General features: G+C 44.0%; 1 protein-coding gene across 2 annotated transcripts in view; it reads left to right on the forward strand.

Annotated features, from left to right (window-relative positions):
• Nucleotides 1-19,854, forward strand: part of LSP1 (lymphocyte specific protein 1) — a 102,945-nt gene that overhangs the window by 57,719 nt on the left and 25,372 nt on the right. For both annotated transcript variants that reach the window (XM_077321497.1, XM_077321498.1), the window contains exons 2-3: nt 12,023-12,175; nt 17,457-17,633. In XM_077321497.1, the coding sequence (XP_077177612.1) occupies nt 12,023-12,175; nt 17,457-17,633 (330 nt within the window). The remainder of the gene's footprint in view (nt 1-12,022; nt 12,176-17,456; nt 17,634-19,854) is intronic.

Below are 19,854 nucleotides of genomic sequence, written 5' to 3' on the forward strand. Positions count from 1 at the left end.
CCACTATCTTCCAACTTTATTTGAACATATGATTATTACCAAACAAAATCACTGGAGGAAAAAACAGGCAATAAATATTGTTAATGTACCCACTAAGCAGAAAAGGGGACTCCAATACTAAGCTCACAAACCTAAAATCAGGCAGCCTAATTAGACCTTTAATAGCACTGGCCCATTGGAAGAGCCATTGCGCCTTTTGCCTTGTTCTTTCCAAGATTGTGTTGCTCATTTTTATTCCCTGAGATGCTGAAGTAAGCAGTCTCATAAGGGTGACCCACAACTGATGGGGGGAGGGCAGTGAATGATGGAAACGAATGGAGCAAGAGGCACAATGGCAGCCTCTTCTCCTTGTGAATAAGTACCTTTCAAGGCACAGGTAGGTTGTTCAGAATGCAAGATGACAGACCTTCTCACACATTTGAGATATTTATATTATTGGCAGTGTTAAATATCTGGACTCATGGAGTTACATTTGGTTCATTCTTAAGCATTGCCCTCCCAGGAATGTCTGTGTGGCTCATCTGCTGCAGCTCAGTCAGCTCTCACCCGGTGACACTGTGCCTATAATCAGTATCTTGCTGAAGTTCACTGTCTGCAGGTGCAGCCTTGGTCACTGAACTCTGGAATCCAGGAAATCAGCCAGCTGGATGTGTTTGATGTTTGCTCCCAAGTGGGAGGATTCCCCCCCCCCCCTCTTTGGGTGAGCTTATCCACATCCGCATCTTTTTAAATGCACCACAACTAGGCAACTGCACAGCAAGAGTATAGAACTTAGCTAAATTACATTTTCCTACATTTCAGTCTCTAGTGTCTCCATAGTACTTGAAAGCTCATGCCGTGAATAAATCTTTGTTGGTCTTAAAGGTATTACAGGACTCTTATTCCATAGTATCTGTAATCTGTAACATCTAAAATGCCATTGAAATTCAGGGAGGATTTTTGACCGACTCATTGCCTACCTGATTGGCTATCCATCCAACAAATGGCCAATCAGGTAGGCTATCCAGCCCCTGACCAAGGTTCCCAAGCCTCCAACTGCTGCTCTTGCTCAGAATTCCACACCCCCCCTTCCCTTCAGGCCTGCTGTGAAGGGAGCCTCTAACAGCCTCTGACTGAGGCAAGGGTTGCTTCTGGGGGCATGTATGTGAATTACTTTTGTTGGGGAACAGCTCAATCTCACTAAAAATACTGCTGTGGCTGACCTCACTGCTGGAGGGAAGATGCAGCCAAGCCATGCATGTCTCTTCTCCACCACTCTCTGAACATTTTAGGCCTACTGTGCAGGGTGATGAAAGTGTTGTGGGGGATATTTTGCCTCCTATTTCATCTGCACAACAACCCTGTTCAGTAAACCTATAATTCCAGGAGATCTCCAGGGCACGGCTGGAGGTTGGCTATCCCAGTTTGGAAATATTCCTTGAGGTTTGGAATTGGGGCATCAAAACATTACAGTCAGACTCTCAGAGGGTATGTGGGACACATACCTACTCTGGTGTGACTTTGTCAGGGCCATCCAGCCACCTTCCGAAACACACACACACACACACACAAACAGAGAGTCACTTCCCTCCCTCACCTAATGGCTTCCCAACTGACCACCCTCCCTCCAAGCAAGCAAGGAAACACACACACAAACACAGAGAGACTCGCTTCCCTCCCTCTCTCATTTCCCCCTTACCTAATGACTTCCCAACCTCCCTCCTTCCAAACAAGCAAACACTTGCACATGCACACACACTCCCTTCCCCCCTCTTGCTTACCTGCTGCCTTGATCACTGCAGATCGCACACACAAACACATGAGTATGCGTGCACACACATGAGTATGCGTGCGCACTCCCTCCCCTCCCCCTCCCCCTCCCCCTCCCCCTCCCCCTCCCCCTCCCCCTCCCCCTCCCCCTCCCCCACTGCCTCGGCCCCCATGGGTTGTGCAGCAGCTGCCCAGGCCCCAGGGGGCAGAGCAGCTGCTATGAATGCCTTGGGGGTGGGGCAGCTTCTGCCTTGGCCCCCACGGGTCACACAGAGGCTGCCTCAGCCCCCAGGGCTGATGCAATTGCTGACTTGGCCTCAGGGGCAGGGCAGCCCCTGCCTCAGCCTCAGGGCAGGGCAGCAGTTGCCTTGGCGGCCTGTGCGGCTGCTGGCTAGGCCCTCCATCTTATGGCACGCTCTGTGGGTGGGACGACGGACATCACGTCCACCTATATTTCCATTTGGTGAGGCGTGCCAGAAGATGTGTCCCACATCAAAAAGTCAGGAACCACTTGACTTTGTCCCTCAGCGTGTTCCACTAGCACATGCCCCATTAAAATAGGGAGCCAGTTAGTCTGAGGGGTCTCTCTGGAGGTCTTTCATCATATTTCACATTCTGAATTATGTCTCCTCTTGCCTTGCATGCTTGTGGAACTTACACATTGTTTGTTTCATGTTGTCACTGCTCATCAGTTTGCCAAGTGACAGGATCTCTTTTTGGAAGGACTGAACACCCTGGCAAGATTTCCTTAATTGTCTGTGGCTTTCTTTTCTGTATAAATCTGTTTGCAGTGACATAATTGTCTTTACTCAAGTTTCAGTTTTCTAATTAGATGTATGGGGATTCCATATTGATAGTATCATATCCCCAAATTCTTTATTTGAAATTATGTTTTGCTCTGTTTTGCTCACCAGCTAGCAGGGGAAATGAAAAGGTCTGGATAGGACAGTTTGTAGGTTGTGTGACCCCTTAGTTGGCATAGCTATGAGTTGCATCATGGATCCTTGTTTCTGTAGGCAACAAACACATTGCCATTTGGCAGATGGCCAGTGCTAGAAACCCAGCTATAGAAGACATGAATGATTGATTGCTACCCACTGCAGTTGGTGGGGCTGGGATGAAAAAAGAGTGAAAAATAACACTTCCCAGCTGGTTTGTGAAAGATCAACACCTTTCAGCTGAGGAGGGTTCTTGTCTCTTAAAGAGTTTTACTAGGAGCTAGGAAACCATTTGGTAAAGAAATCTGTACCTCTCTTTATCCCTTTGATATTGAAATAGGAAATCCAACAATGTGTTCAAATGAGGAAGCCAGCATTTTGATCCACAGAGATCAAGCTGTCAACAGTTTGCTATTTTACAGGTTTATAAAATTGAGTTCTAATAATTAGGAGTAGGATCCAAAAATCCACTAATCCTTTAGTTTAACCTCCTTCAGGTCACCAGCCACTTCCCGGTGTAACCCATCAGTTTCTGACAGGGTCCAGTTATGATGTGTCAATTTCTGTCAGGTTTGTACCTGATCTGGGCCCATTCTGCACATATTGGATAATGCACTTTCAATGTGCTTTTGCAGCTGGATTTTCTCATGCAGAACAGGATAATCTACTTTTAAAGTACATTGAAAGTGCATTAACCAATGTATGTAGAATGGGCCCTAGTCTGCCCTATCTGTATCTTGTAGCCATTCAATGGTGTCAGTATGTTAGTTAGCAACCGTTTAGCTAGCAAACACCATTCTTGGTCTTTTTTCCACTTCCCTTTTCCTCTCTGTTTATTTGCTCAACAGACTGAATCCAAGGCATCCTTGATTTTATTCTGTTGCTTGAATCACCAACAGGCAGGATGTTTCCGGGAGCTACTTTTCCCCAATAGTCTTGAGTTTAGTGGGTGAAGCCTGTCACAAAATGGTGCCTTGTAAAAAAAATATTACATCATTGCAGATAGATCTGCCATGATCGTGTAGTGAAACTTTTCCTCTGCTAGGGTTGTCAGGTGTCTGTTTTTCTAACTGGATAGTCCAGCAAATCAACTCAGAAAATACTGGAATATAAATGTCAACCATTTTCTAACTAAGTAAGCCTGCGACCACCCTGGCCAAGCTCCATGCACGCACTCTTGCTTTCCCCTGGGACTTGATAAAATGTCAACATGCATCAGGTTGTTCTCCATTGCAGCCAACATGCAAGGAATTTGACTGCAGTAGTCGCAAGCTTACTTAATTAGGAAATACTGAGCATTTATTCATCCAGTATTTTCTGAATGTATTTACTGGACAAAAAGGGAAAATACTAGACTGACCAGTTTAAAACGGGAGACTTGGCAACCATGTTGAAGATTTTAAAAAGAGGCACACTTAATTTGTAGTTGGGTCTGATACACCAATCAACTCTCTCCATATGCTAAGATGGTCTCTGCATACTAATATCTTTGGGAAGTTTTTTCCCCCCTCCCCTACTTCCCCATAGCATTGTGATACATTTGTGTCCTTGCTTTGCTACAGAGTTTTGGGAAAGATCTCTATAAATCCAGGATGGTTGCTGTGCAGCTGGGAAAATTTGGATTTTCCAGTCCACATGGCAACCACTTTCCCTGTTCCTACTGCAGTGATTTCTTTCTCTTGCCACCAGAGGGCTTTTAGTTTTTTGTTTTTGTTTTCAATCAGGACAAGAATAGTGTTATAACAATAGGTGTAGTAGGTTCTCTTAATTCTTAGCTTCCTTTTTAAAAAATAAGCCATCCTCTTTCTTTGCAGAGCTATAAGGGGAAGGCACATTTTTGCAACCAAAGGAGGTGGACTTACTTTAAAAAAAGAAAGCTGGCGATTCAAAGATCAGGTTAACAACAGTACTTTTGATATAATAATATTCTAGTTTCATTTTTTTTTAAGTCAAAATATATGGTTGCCTATGGAAGAGGAGCAATTGGGGGTGGGTAGAAAAGGAAAACAGCAGCGAAACCTTCCATATGGCGCTGTACTTTATCTGAAGTCTCTCCAGCAACAAGTAAACTAGGGAAGGGGATAGTGCAAGTTACTATGAAGCAGAAAAACATCCTGTGAGGTCAAAACCTGAGATGACTGCAATCCCCCTCCCCAACACCAAAAGTCTATTGTAGCTAGTGTACAATTTACAAGGAAGGGGCTTTCATTTCAGTGAAAGAATTGTTAAAGTGAAGTCTAAAATTTTTTAGGTCAAATGTTTTTATCACAGAATTCCACAGGGGAACGCTAATTTCCTGCTCAGCTGTAGTATGTAGTGATTCACCGTGAATCATCCTATCTAGGATAGAAACAAGGAACCAGGGGATGGTCTGAAGGAACATGATGTGTCAGCCCTGCTCTTGTTAAACAGATCTCAGTCTGTTCAGTACCAGGAGGAGGGACTCCTTGGGAATTTTGTGTATGCTACCTTGAGTGCTTTTGTGTAAGAGAAGTGCCAAATTAAGGCAATAAATAAAGAGGGGACTATTTTGTTTTCATTTAGGGTTTTTTCTCATGTCTTTACAGCTTAAGCTCTTGAGGAGGTCACAAATGCCTCTACTTTTAATATTTTGAAGGAAAAGTGTAATCATGGTAGTATTGTTGTAGTACAGATCGATCATTGAACAAAATGTACACTTTACCAATGAACACCACTGAAATTGTTCATAGTGAGTACCAATTCATATAAGCGGGACAGAACATCTTTCTTTTCCTAAGAGGAAAATAACCAAGTGCTTAAAATAAAAAGGGGGGAGGGAGACTGGTTAGACCCAATGAAGAAATGATCTATGACAACTATAGGCAAGAGCCATTGCCATGATGCCAGCATTTTCTTCTACCCTTGAAGCTACTGTCCTTCAATGGCATTCAGTGCTGCCAGGTTAAAAGAAAAAGCAACAGATTGTGAGCTTGTGAGGTCATGGGGAGAAATTAGTCAGGGGGGGGGGAGTGGTTAAGGGAGGCTGCTGTGGCAATACTCTGGCCTGTCCCAACATTCCTCCTCATGGGGCAATCCTAGGGCAGGGATACCAGATAGACTGATTTGGTATTTGGTTATTGTGGTTCTTCCCATTGTGAACTCTTAGGGCCTTTCTGCACAATGTTGCCAACTGGTCCCGCAAAGTGGAAACGCTATTTTTAAAAGTGCAATCTCGACGTTATGCATACCTGATTTTTTAGTGGAATTCAGTAGTGTTTCATTCGTTTCTCACAGGTTTCTGGTCTTGCAATAATTGCTAGACAGGAAGCGATTTTTTCTGTGCTTTGTCCCGCCCCTGGCCGTCAATCAAACGTACAGCCAATGGGCGGTTGTTATCATGCCCCGGGAAAGCCCCTTTCCCTTTAAGAACAATAAAACACACACACACACACACGTTGCAACGGATATGCCTTGATTCTTCCTAATGTAGAGACCCATCTATCTGGCAGCTGCCGTGTGAGCTGGTGATTCATCGTTACCATGCTCCCCTGAGTGAAAAGAAAAATCCCCCCCCCCAAACAGGCGCAATTTTCGGCCGAAAATAAAGTGAACTTGGAAATGGGGCTGTGCTGTTCTTGGGGACTTAGGGAGCTTTAAAGCACTTCTGTGGAGGGACTGTAGCCGGAGAAGCCTCACTGGGTGAATGAAGCCTCACTGGTTCGTTGCTTTCTGCTCGCTCCGAGAAAAAAAAATGGCGATCGCTTCGCCGGAAATTCAGAGGAGAGAGCCAGGGTGAGGGACTTTGTTGGAACCGCAACAATGGGAACGCACAGGTCTTTTTCACTACTGTTGCAGATTGTTTGCAAGAGTGTAGTACTTTTCGGAGGGTGAATCCATTTTTCCCGATTTCCCTTTAAGCGCTACAACGAATCGCTTTTTGCGGGATTGTTTCAGGAGTGTGGCAGATTGTGTGCGATGTTTACAATTTGCAAGCCTTCTGCTACATTAAAGTCGTGCGGAATGGCCCTTAGATTCGGAGATGGGGAGGGCTATCTTTTGAAAACAATCTGAAGTTCTAGTGAAAACGTAACATTCCATCCTCTTGTAGGAGACTAGCTGGACATTTGTGAATTACAAACATTTCTGAATTGGACCTTTTATCTCCTGGTGTCCCATGCATCTGGAACAGAGGTCATGATGGAGTCCAGTGAATGACTTCATTGATATTTTTTAAAAATAAGCCTTGCCAGAGCCAGGCTTTCCACTGGAACTGTAGAGAAAACAGTAAATATAAGTAAGGAACAAATAAAGAAAGAGCTACCAAGTCTCATTTTTTTCATAGCTACATCGTCTTTGTTCGTAAGTACCTCTGTGCACTAACGGATGGGCTTAAGTAAGGAAACAGAGGGAGAGTGTGCCTGTGTGTGAAAGATTTTAATTTTGGCAGTGATGTTCATTTACTTGATAAGCTCCATGGTGAGAGAAAAATGCATGACTTTGCTAAAAACCAACAACACACAACCCACACCATCTAAGTACTTTTGAACTTCATCTTTTCCAGTTTTACTACAGACTTAGGGCCTTTTCGCACAGGGATCTTTGTTGCAAATTGTTTGCGGAATGAAAAATCGCCATTTAAAATAGTGGAATTCGTCGTTATGCATACCTGCCTTTGTAGTGGAATCAGTTGCGTTTTTTAGCGTTTCCCACAGGCTTCCGGTCTCGGCAGAAATCGCTAGAAAGGAAGCGCTATTGCCAAGCTCGTCCCGCCCCTGGCCGTCAAGCAGCCAATGGGCAGCCGTTAGCATGCTCCCAAACAGCCCCTTTCCCTTTAAGAAAGGTTTTTTTAAAAAAAAACGACCCATAGCAACGAATCTAGGTAGATTCGTTGCTACGGAGAGACCCATCCAGCTGCCTAATGTGAGCTGTCGTTTGATTGTATGATCGTTTGCACGCTGCATCGAGTGATAAAAAAAAAATCCCCCCCCCCCTCTCACGGTCCCGATTTTCGGCTGAATTTATTTGTAAAAAATAAAGGGACTTTATTTCAGCAAACGGGCTTTTCAGTGGTTTGTGCTTAGTGACTAAAGGTGAAGGACTGAAGCCAGGGAAGCCTCTAAACAGAAAGAGGCTCGCCGGTGCGTTTATCCCCGCTCGCTCGGAGAAAAAAAAATGGCGATCGCTTCGCCGGAAGTTTGGAGGAGAGAGCCAGGGGGAGGGACTTTGAAGAACCAGCAACAATGGTAACGCACAGGTCTTTAGCGCTACTGTTGCAGATTGGTTGCAGGAGTGTATCGCTATCCGGAGGGTGAATCCACTTTTCTGGATTCCCCTGAAAGCGCCACAACGAAGCGCTTTTTGCTGATTGGTTTCAGGATTGTTGCAGATTGTCTACGACGTCGTGGGTTATGGCAAATTAGTAGCGTTTCCAAATAGCAACCATTGTGCTACTTTGAAGCCGTGCGAAATGGCCCTTAGTCAGACTGTGCAGACTCCACAAGAGAGGTCTGAGTTTCAGGCATTTTGGCTTGTTTGAAAATGATGAAAATGTGATGGAAAGAGATTCTGTCTACCCCTAGACAAAATCTAGCGTGACCCATCTTTTTCTGATGAGCTACAAATACAAAATTAAACAATAGTTTTAGCCAATCATGTCACTGTCTGCATCTTTTTAAAATAAAGATATTGGCTGCAATAGTTGCAATAAAATAATCAAAAGTATTTAAAATTATACATAATGTAAATGCCCTTTCTCTGCCATTTCCCCCTTGTATCTGGACTGTGATCATATTGATTCAATATTGGTGTTTGCGGATGTTTAGGAAGAGGCACAATTACAGTATCAGTAACAGTTTAATCCTATAAAAATTGAGTCCAGTAGCACCTTTATGACCAACAAAGATTTATTCAAGGAGTGAGCTTTCGAGTGCACTGACATCATTTCTGGCACAACCTCAAGTGCCACCAGCAGAGCACTGGTGATGCTCTAGCAACAGTGAAAGCCCTGTGGCTGAACCATATAGTTTGGCTAATGCTAGAGCATTGCTGGCAATGCATGGATGTCAATTCTGGTTACAAGTGGAAGTGGCTTCAATTCATCATCCATGAAGTCCCACTTCGGGAGGTGAGCGCCATGTGGCAGCACTAAGCAGGCAATCTACAAGACTTCCTGAGGGCATCTCACTTTCTCTACTACTGTTATTTCCTGTTTCCCTTTCTTGAAAGCCCTCATTGGCTTTCCCCTTTTCTTGCTTCCTTCTATCCTTCTTGTCCATCAACCAACTTACCTTTGTTGGCACCACAGTCTTTAGCTCTCCCTTCCAGCTTCTTTCTGAGAAAACTCTGGACAGTTTTGGTTGCTGGGTTAGGCCAGGTCTGGTTGCATGATGGGGAACTCATAAGGACTTGCTGGGGGCACCTGACTTCCCCTGAATCCCCCTCCCCATACGGTCTGCTCTTTTCCTCCTTCTGGCAGTCCCCATATTCTTACTGGTCCTTATTTCCTTTTCTCATTCACACCAACCATCCACCTTCTATCTCCGCCCCTATCTTCAGCTATATTTATTATTTATTTACTTCATTTATTTACTGTCTCACTCCACAATCGGGACATAAAGCAGCTAATATCATTCTCTCCTCCATTTTATCCTCTCAAGGTATGTTAGGCTGAGACCATTTCCACAGTACTGCAGGCTTCAGCATCAGGATTCTTCATGATCCACACAGTGCAAAACGTTCTGCCCAAAAATCTGCCTCCCCAGTAGCAGATCCAAATTCCATGCCCCCTTACCTTGTGGTTTCCAAGGCTCCCTTACAGACCACCTGGAAACAGTGGCAACAAAAGGCAGACCTGACTGAAAGCACCAACACCCAGGATTGAGCAGTTCCTTCCACCTTCCGCAAAGCAGACTGCATTGATACAGATTTTTTCCCACCATGCCCCAGCTCACAATAGAGAAAGCCTTGGCTGAATGGCCAGAGATTACTCCTCTCTGCTGATCTCTCTCCCCAAGCGGCAGGCTCCTTTCCCCATTACAAAGCAAGTGTTTTTCAATGACAGTACATTGCTGCAATGCTGTTTATATAAAACATACACACCAGCAAACACACACAAACCAACACAGCTGGAGATTCAGAGCAGGGTGGTGGTAAATGGAAGACAGGGAAGCTGGGGATTCTCTGGGATTCTCGGGGGGGGGGGGTTGCTTGTGTGATTTATTTGCTTGTGACGGTTTCCCCTAAAGAATGCAATGTATATGCAGTTCCTTTGATGAGGGGGGATGTAAAACTTTCCATATTACAAAGGAAACCTCAATTAATTAACCTCAATACCAGCACATTACAATGTTACTGGGCATGCATAAACTGTTTTAAAAGCCTGTTGATGATGAAGCGCATGATGCGCTTGATGGGAGGTGGCAGGGATGACTTCTGAAGGTAGAATGCATTAAGCGGGTCCAATCCTAGCTTAAAAGCCCTATCGTGGAATGATTCAAGTGGGTAACCATGCTGGTCTGAAGTAGCACAACAAAAGGTGAATCCAATAGAACCTTTAAGACCAACAAAGAGTTATTCAAGGCGTGAGCTTTTGTATGCATGCATGCTTGGGTGAGATACATTTGAAAAACAACATGGGGCCTTAACTTTATCTTAAAAAGAAGAAAGACTGTACTGCGGACATAGTATGGGAGTCTGTGACTGATGAACAAGTGAGCAGGTTTTTTGTTTGTTTGATAAAGTTTCAATTTTTTCTGCAAACTTGGAGCTTTTCTCAGATTCATAGAAAGACCTGGTCTGGGCCCTAAAATTCATGTTGCCACTCGGAATCTGAGAGGTAGTGTCAGAAAATTTATTATCTGGTGGTTAAGACATTCTTGGAGGAGCCACGTCATGATTTTAGTGTGTTGAGGGAGGAAGGAAAACAGCACAAAGCAGAAACGGCAGGGAATGTCTGTAGAATGATAGTGCTTAGGACTCTCTTCTGACATTCTCTGCTGGCTGGCTGGTAGCAACAGCACAGCTTGGCTCAGGAATTCTGGTGAAAATATAATGTTTCTAAGATAACATATCAAGATTTTTTGACTTTCAGTTTTCTTTCTCCCAGAGATTGAATGGGGAAGACCAGGATTCTTGTCTAATTTTTAGTCTCTCAAGAGTCAGACTGTGTGTTCTTATAGCATTCATAATTTCCCTTTATTTATTTAACATCTTTTGTTCTTGCTCAAAGGCATTGCATTAACAGCTATAGTGCTTATATACAGCACTATGTTCATACAGTCCAGGGCTGTACTTAGGCCATGTCTCCACCAAGCATTTTTCACATAATTTGCTAATCTGTGGTGCCACAGTCTGCAGGGCTTCTCATGTTCTGTATATGTTTCCTTCTTTGTAAAGTAACATGGATCAGAAAGAGGAGACAATTCTGAAAATACATATCATTTTATTGTAATCGCAAATATACATTGAGAGGAATCCTTGAATTGAACTGGCTGCTAGGAAGAGGTAATCTCACCTGCAACAGGAAAGTGAACAGACTCCTGCTAAGAAGCTGAGTTTCGGTTCTTTATAGTTTGGCAAGCCAGGAGAGTCACAATAGCTCACTGTTTGATTCTTCAGAGTTTCATTCTGCCTTGTGCAAAAGGAGAAGCACTGTCTCACATTCTCCCTTCTTTGATCTTTTTTTTTTTTAGCCTGGTTGCAGGAACTTGACTAATTTATGGTTCCCAAACATAGGTACTAATTATCTTATCTTGAGGTCTTTCTCTGTGGATACATCGTGTGTCAGAAACCATGGAGTTATGCTATTCAAATTGTGTTCTTAAGGGGTTCTTGAGAAGAGTTTGATGAAGCTTTCTCAAATCATATCTTGTTGATCTGCTGTATGGCTTTTGGAGGAAGATGTTAGAATGTGTTTTGGAGCACACACTCAATTCATAGGGATGTTCAACTATTCTAGCCAGTGCACTGTGTGTATTCATGAAACTATCTCCCACCTAGGGGGTCTTTGGCAAAGTGCCATGGCAAGTCAAAGGGGGAAATGCTCCCTTGAAGGTGGAGAGTTTGAAGACAGGTATGCTTCAAATACCACCTGGTACAGACATACTTAGCTCTTGTGTATTACTTCTTCATGGGTTTGCACATTGTTCTTATGAATTTGCTGCCTTGCTTTACATCATGAGCTTCCTCAAGTATACCTCCAGAAACGCTTTTCTAAATAATACATTTCTATATGAGTGAAGAAAACATTAAGTGATAAACACAACCACTTCCTTACTATAGCATAGCCTGAGTGCCAGCCCTACAAGTTCTTTAAGACTATTTTCTTCTAATCACACCTTCATCCAGCATGACTATGTCTTCTTTGTGATTGTCAGGCTGACAGCCCAGTGGAGCGTGGAAGACGAGGAGGAGGCAGCTAGAGAGAGGCGCCGGAGAGAACGTGAGAGGCAACTGAGATCTCAGGCAGAAGAAGGCCTTAATAACACTGGCCCATCTTCAGAAAATGGAGAGACCGTACACGAAAGTCAGTAAGTAGAGATCAAGCACAAAACTATACATCTATTTGTTCTAGGCCACTCTTAAAAATCATGTTGCAGACTTCTCAGTTGTCTGATGAATATCTCAATGTAACTCGAATATTAGCATGTTCTTAAACAAATGAATATTAGTTCAATAAAAACAGTACTGTATTCATTTACAGCAGGGGTAGTCAACCTGTGGTCCTCCAGATGTTCATGGACTACAATTCCCATGAGCCCCTGCCAGCAAACGCTGGTAGGGGCTCATTGACTACCCCTGATTTACAGCATTCTTAGAAAGGAAAACAAGAACTGTAATTAAAACATTGAGGCTGATCTGCCCATTATGCTAGCAGTGCAGAGGATGAATGAGCTAGCTTCCTTGAGGTAGATTGCTCCAAATGGGGGCTAAATTGTGTGGAACAATGTGACAGCTGGATAACTTGTATCACCAAGAGAACTGATGTGGCATTGAAGGAAGTCATGGGCAGCCACTGGTGACTGCCTGAGATTTTCCATGCACTGAGCAGGAGATTCCTGTTAAGTCTCTTTGGAGAACCGATTAATTATTGTACATTCGTTTCCCCCCTTTGTTAAATGTTTTAAAATACTGTACAGCAGGAGGTTTGGGATGGGGATAAAGTTAGGTTTGTTTCTGGCAGTTTCTTGGATTGAACACAGAAGTGCTCTAGTTGTGGTACCAAAGTGCTGAAGAATTTGTTTTTGACAGCAAAAAGGTTGAGTCCTGCTGAGTAAAAAGTTGTCATCATTTCCCCAATTCAGCTCTCTGCAGCTTCTCTCCAAATGTGCTTTACCGGCACCAGAAGATGTCTCAGCTGAGGTGAAGCACTTGGCTTGAAGGCCGCAGGGAGAAGCTGTGGCAGAAGGAGGGTTCAAGACCCTCCCCCTGCATGCCCTGTTTACTGTTCGTATTGGGATCTTAGCTCTTCTTTCAGTCTACCTTTAAATCAACATGTGCAGATTGGAGGCCAAATCTACCACCCTGGCCATCACTTGTGTTCATTCTACCCCTGACAGTATCTAGGAAGGATTTTGGTAGCAGTTTTGTTTAATGGGGTAGATAAAAATGCATAGGGACATGAATATTATTATACACAGATATTTTAGAAAAGTTCTTGATTTTGTAATAATGGGAGTGGATCCCATGTGATGGTCACCTCCAATCTGGACTTCTGTAATGTCCTGTATATAAGCCTTGATGCTGATCTGGAAATTACAACTGGTCCAGAATGTGGTAGCATGACTCCTCACTCATACACTATGGAAGAGTCATATTCAGCCTGGTTTGAGGCAGCTGCATTGACTCCTAGTTGAATTTTTAACCTGCTTTAAGATGCTGGTATTGACCTTTAAGGCCATACATGGTCAGAGCACAGCATACCTGAAGGACTGCTTGGCTGAGTATGCCCTCCATACGACACTAAGATTGTCCAGCATGAACAAATTATTGATCCCTGGCTCAAAAGAAGTATGTCTGGCTTCAACAATGGCCAAGGAGAACTGAGTCATTTCCGCAGGGCCTGTAAGACAGAGCTCTTCTGCCAGGCATTGGGTTGAGACCAATGAACACCAGGACTGCTGCAGTTAAACACCTCCCTCTATACGGATATTCCCCCTGAAAACCAAGATGCTTTGTGTTTTGCCTACACAGTTGGTTTAATTGCCTTAAGATGTATTACATACATATGTGTGTGTGTTTTAATGTACTAATGTTGGAAGCTGTCCCAAACTGGCATGCTGGGAGGGGCAGAGTACAAATCAAAGACTAAATAAATATAAATAATTTTTTTGCTTACCCAGCTACAAAAGGTTAACACACTCTTAATCTTCCACAGGCTCTGGCTTTTTCATATGTAAACTCAGCTCCCCTTATGGTGACTTATCCTCTTTATTAGCTGTGTCAGTACACATGTCTAGTCATTCCAGTGAAGTACAGGACTTAATGAAGTTACCTTCAAAGAACAGCTGTCACAACTTTCCTTTGTCAGACATCTCTTATTCCAGAGCATTAGATCCCCACCAAACACAATGAGCATGCCTCCACGTTATTCTTTTAAAAATGTTTTCAAGTTTCGATCTACCATTCCAGTGGCTCCAGTACATATGTGCAACACTGCTGGTCACTTGCCTGTGAAACTGAGGGCCTTTTCGCACGGGGATCTTTGTTGCAAATTGTTTGCGGAATGAAAAATCGCCATTTAAAATAGTGGAATTCGTCGTTATGCATACCTGCCTTTGTAGTGGAATCAGTTGCGTTTTTTAGCGTTTCCCACAGGCTTCCGGTCTCGGCAGAAATCGCTAGAAAGGAAGCACTATTGCCAAGCTCGTCCCGCCCCTGGCCGTCAAGCAGCCAATGGGCAGCCGTTAGCATGCTCCCAAACAGCCCCTTTCCCTTTAAGAAAGGTTTTTTTAAAAAAAAACAGACCCATAGCAACGAATCTAGGTAGATTCGTTGCAACGGAGAGACCCATCCAGCTGCCTAATGTGAGCTGTCGTTTGATTGTATGATCGTTGGCACGCTGGCTCGAGTGATAAAAAAAAAATCCCCCCCCCTCTCACGGGCCCGATTTTCGGCTGAATTAATGTGTAAAAAATAAAGGGACTTTATTTCAGCAAACGGTCTTTTCTGTGGTTTGTGCTTAGTGACTAAAGGTGAAGGACTGAAGCCAGGGAAGCCTCTAAACAGAAAGAGGCTCGCTGGTGCGTTTATCCCCGCTCGCTCGGAGAAAAAAAAATGGCGATCGCTTCGCCGGAAGTTTGGAGGACAGGCTCAGGAGGAGGGACTTTGAAGAACCCGCAACAATGGTAACGCACAGGTCTTTAGCGCTAGTGTTGCAGATTGGTTGCAGGAGTGTATCGCTATCCGGAGGGTGAATCCACTTTTCTGGATTCCCCTGAAAGCGCTACAACGAAGCGCTTTTTGCTGATTGGTTTCAGGAGTGTTGCAGATTGTCTGCGACGTCGTGCGTTAAGGCTAATTAGTAGCGTTTTCAATTAGCAACCATTGTGCTATTTTGAAGCCGTGCGAAATGGCCCTGAGTGTTATTCTTGTCAAAACAACAGCAATCCCACAATAATCCGAGCCTTTCATGTGAATAAAAATATTGAAGGCAATTTTCCCTACTTTTCACAGTGTCTCCCATTTCCATTTGCAAAATTTAGGATTTTTCTCAGGGCAGCAAAGAAAAGTGGTCATGGATTTACCCTTCTGCTTTAAGAACTTCCTTGGGATCAGTTGTCTTACCTTTCATTCCAAAGGGGGGGGAGGAGGGTGGCACTCCTATTAACCCCCTTCTAATTGCCACCAGAACGGAACGTTAAGAGCAGAACCATCCGGGCAGGAACTCTCGTGTCAGGTAAAATCAGAGCGGCTGTTTAAAAAGCATGCTCTCTGGTTTGTGTAGCACACCATGATGGCTCAAGGCTGGACATTGCCATCCACATTGGCATCCAGGTTGATGCCGTCACAAAATTCTTAGCACATGTGTAGATTACATTAAATTTAAAAATTGAGAGAAGTCAGTTTCCCAGTAAGTAATAATCTCTGACTTGAGAGCCAGTTTAGTGTCATGGCTCAGATTGGCAGCCTCTAATCTGGAGAGCTGGGTTTGATTCCTCATTCCTCCCCCACAAGCAGCCTGATTGGGTGACTTTGGCCAATCAATTCTCCCAGAGCTCTCTCAACACCAGCTGCCTCACAGGGTATGTGTTGTGGGGAGAGGAAAGGAAGTCACTTTGAGATTTCTTTGAGTACTAATAATCAGGGAACAAACCCCCAGTTTTTTCCTCTTATTTTTAAAATTATATATCCGTGGACATTCCTGGGAAGAGACCTCTGTTCTCCCTTTCCCTGCATTCCCCCCCCCCCCCCCCATTCTGTAGAAGACCTGGCAAGCTGTAGTCTACGTCTATTTGGCTTCAATCAGCCCTTCCTGGTTGCTGGAATGTGAAAGGAAAATCTTTGTCCATTCTTAGCAGGCCAAGCCCCTCAAAACAAAATCGCTCATGCAAATACAGAGCCTGTTCTTGATTAGACTGAGAGAACCATCCCCAAACCATTGAGGATCCTAACAATGGGAAGTGGGGAGAGGAAATGCTGACCATAGAAACAGGTATGATCCTGTTTGGCAGAAAACTTGGCTCACTCCTCTGGCTAGACAATGCCCTTACCATACGTATCTCCTGTGTTAATCTTTTTCCTTTGGCTCCTGGTGCTGGACTAACAGTAAGCTGGCAGTAGGTCAGCAAATACAACATGGGTTATCAGCAAATTGACTCAACCTGAGTCAGGTGGCAGAAAACAATTAGAGGGATTTTCTGTGGCTTCAGAATGAGAAGTATACAGCTACAATGCCATGACGGGTACAAAAGAGAACATTCAAAGAATATTTTAAAATTGATCCTTTGGGGGCAGGAAAATTTCTAAGTGTCCATACCCACTTGTAAGCATTGAGCACTTCACACCCAATATACAGTTTGAAATAATTAATGGGACCTGCACAATAGGGCAAGGGGGAAACCAAGCTGAACTTCAGATATTTCCTAGGCTCTGAAGGGTACAGAAAGGCAGTGCAGTGGAGGAGAATGCTCTTTCCTATTCATTAATAATGAGAGGAGCATTTATGCGCAACTGGCAAGAGTCCGTCATTTGGCCTTCAGAGTCTACAAACTGCATTCCAAAGCTATGAGCAAACACAGTGGCTGAAATGTAATCCAAAGATGCACAAATCTCTTGACCACAGTTAACCAAAAGGCAAACTAGTGCATGAGGCATTGCTTTGGAGTGTCTTTCATTAAGTTCTGGGCTCTGGATTTCTTCACTGCCTTGGACAGTACTGCTTTAACAAAAGATCCCCCTCCCCTTGCAATATTCTGGCATAATTTAAAAGGCTGAACTATTTTTTTTGCTCCAGTGTGGCTTTAGCAATGAATATGATTCAGGAACTGAAGTCATGTGTAGTTTTGCACCACAACTCGTAGGTCATCCTGGGTTATCAAAACTGTACAGTTTGTTCGTATTAATCAGTAAGCTCTGGCAACATCAGAACTTTGGGGTGCTCAGTCAGTAAGTACTCACAATCAGACCCAAATCATAACACCTCTTCAATATGAAGGATCTGACTTCAGTCAAGAGTAAAAATGTTTGAACTTGATTGCAAGGCGCAGGCTCAGGGGCTGCAGTTATTGCAGAGCCAGGTATGCTGACCAGAATGCTTGCTGTGTTATTCTGAACTTGAATGGTGCTAATTTTCCTGACGTCATCTCTCAGGTTTGATGGCAAACCTTCTGGGACTTCAGAATTAGAAGAGGATGAAGGCTTTAGTGACTGGTCACAGAAGCTTGAGCAGCGCAAGCAGCGATGGGCAGCTGAAGGAGCGCAAGAAGGAGAACGGATATGCCAGTGGAGAGAAGCCCAGCAGGCAGCCCCTGCTCAGCCAGAAGAAAGGTACATAATGAAAAGGCATCCTTACAGAAGATGCGGGTGCACTGAGCATACAGCAGGCACCCGGAAGAAACATAGTCACAGGGCTGCCAACAGGCCTGGTCAAAAATGACCTGTCCCTTTAATTGAACATAAGCTTCTTTTTTTGTACCCCACTTTTTACTACCTGAAAAAAGTTTTGAAGTATCTCACAATTGCCTTCCCTCTCCCCACCACTGTAACCCTGTGAGGTACGTGGAGTTGAGTGAGCTCTGAGAGAACTGTGACTTGCCCAAGGTCACCCAGCTGGCTACATGTGGAAGAGTGGGGAACCCATCCTGGTTCTCCAAATCAGAGTCCACCACTCTTAACCACTACACCAAGCTGGCTCTCAACTGCAAATTGATAGAGGCTTAAGATCCTTTAATTTACCAGGTGATGTTATTTACCTCCATGTGGGGAAATTGCCCATGTCTACATATTAGGCTCCATAGGACATTTCTTCCCAGGCTCATTCACAACCCAATGCAACAATACCTGAAAGTAAGCCCCCTGGAATTCAGTGTGGTTTACTCCCTGGTAAGTGTGCTTAGTGTTACAGCTCAAGTCTAAATCACCAAAGATAGTGTGTGAACCATTTCTGCTTTAACTTTTAAGGCTCTTTTTCAGTGTAGGCATATTTACTTTTTTTTTATTTCCCACTTTTCTCCCCAATGGGGACCCAAAGCAGCTTACATTGTTGTTCTTACCTTCACTTTATTCTCAGAACAACTCTGTAATGTAGGCTAGGCTTTGTGGACCAGAAAAGGAACCTGAGGTATGTACCTGTTAGGTATCTGTAGAACATGGCTACACATATAAATATGGTGAAGTAAATGAAAAATTGTTATGCCTTGGAATACAATGGGATATGTAATATTTCTATTATGTCCAGTTGAGTTTGCTCCCAGGTAAGTGTGTACTGCGGCCTTAGCTCCAAGTTCCACTATGCATTTCAGGCTGATAAATAACAACTCACTTGGTTATCTATATTGTTCTCAGGTGACAAAGTAGGGGAAGTAGATGGAAATTGTTACTGAATGTGTTCCTCTCCCTTTCCTTTCTAGACCACATATTATAGCATGTTTGTTGGCAAGAAGAAAGGTCAATATATTTAAATTCCTCAACCAAAAATGACCTAAACCCTATCCAATGTATAACTGTGATCATAGTTCTTGCTTTTAAGGGTAGGGTAGAGTGGGGTGGGGAACTGGTTGGCCAAGAGAGCTTGTTTCAGTTAGGAAAGCAGAGAACACCTGTAGAAGGCTAGGGCAGGTGAAGGGAGGGCTGTTACCAAGCTACCAGAATGATGGAAGCATTTAGCACCATTGGGTATTTAGTGTTCTTGAAAGTTGCCAAAGATATGGTGGAAGTAAGTGTTAGTAGTTTTTTCAGAGACTGGCATGCTTTTTTTCACGTCCAAAACAGTTTATTCTTCCCAATCTATAAGTGAGTTAAGAAAGGAAGAGGAAAGGGTATGATAGTTTCTGTCTAGTCTTAGAAGTCTTAGAAGGTGCAGCTTGCATTCAATGGCAGTCTGTAACTAAGGAGAAAGCAAAAGGGGTCTCTGTTATTGTCTTCTAACACCTGCCAGAAATGCAGCAAATTATCAAGATGTGGGCGTTCTTGGATTTGCAGTTGAGGCCAGTTTCTCCAAGGTCAGTCTTCTAATAATTGCTCATAAGAGTTGTTGTACTATATGCTTGGGCTGCAACCCTGTGTGCTCGAGAATAAATAATGTCCAACTCAGATTTACTTTTGGGCAAAGCTGCACTAGCAGTAGAAATTAAATAAGAAATGAAATTCCTTCTTTCCTGACAAGTTGAACTGTTACAGAACAGCAAGTTGTTGTTATTCTGCCAATGGGTGTCCGCAAGGAGGGGTGGGATGCTGATGGGCAGTGAAATCTAATTCCTACATCTGAGTAAGGGGAGTCCTGTGTTAGTCCTCTATTATTGTTAACTAGTAATCAAGCCCGCTGTACTAAAAATACAGTGGGCGCTAGGCAAGGGAGCCCCCGGCAGTCGCGCTGGGCGGCCTGGCCAGCGGCCTGGCGCGGTGAGAGGCGCTTTGCGCCTCTCACTTCATCAGGCTGCACGGCTCGCAGTTGCTCCCTTGGCGGTGGGTGAGCAATTGGAGGGCCCAATCGGCAGGCACAAAGCGCCTGCCGATTGGGCACTCCGATTGCCAGTCCGGAGGAAGGGGC

This window comes from Paroedura picta, chromosome 2, assembly GCF_049243985.1.
Source record: "Paroedura picta isolate Pp20150507F chromosome 2, Ppicta_v3.0, whole genome shotgun sequence".
In the NCBI taxonomy this organism is placed as follows: domain Eukaryota; kingdom Metazoa; phylum Chordata; class Lepidosauria; order Squamata; family Gekkonidae; genus Paroedura; species Paroedura picta.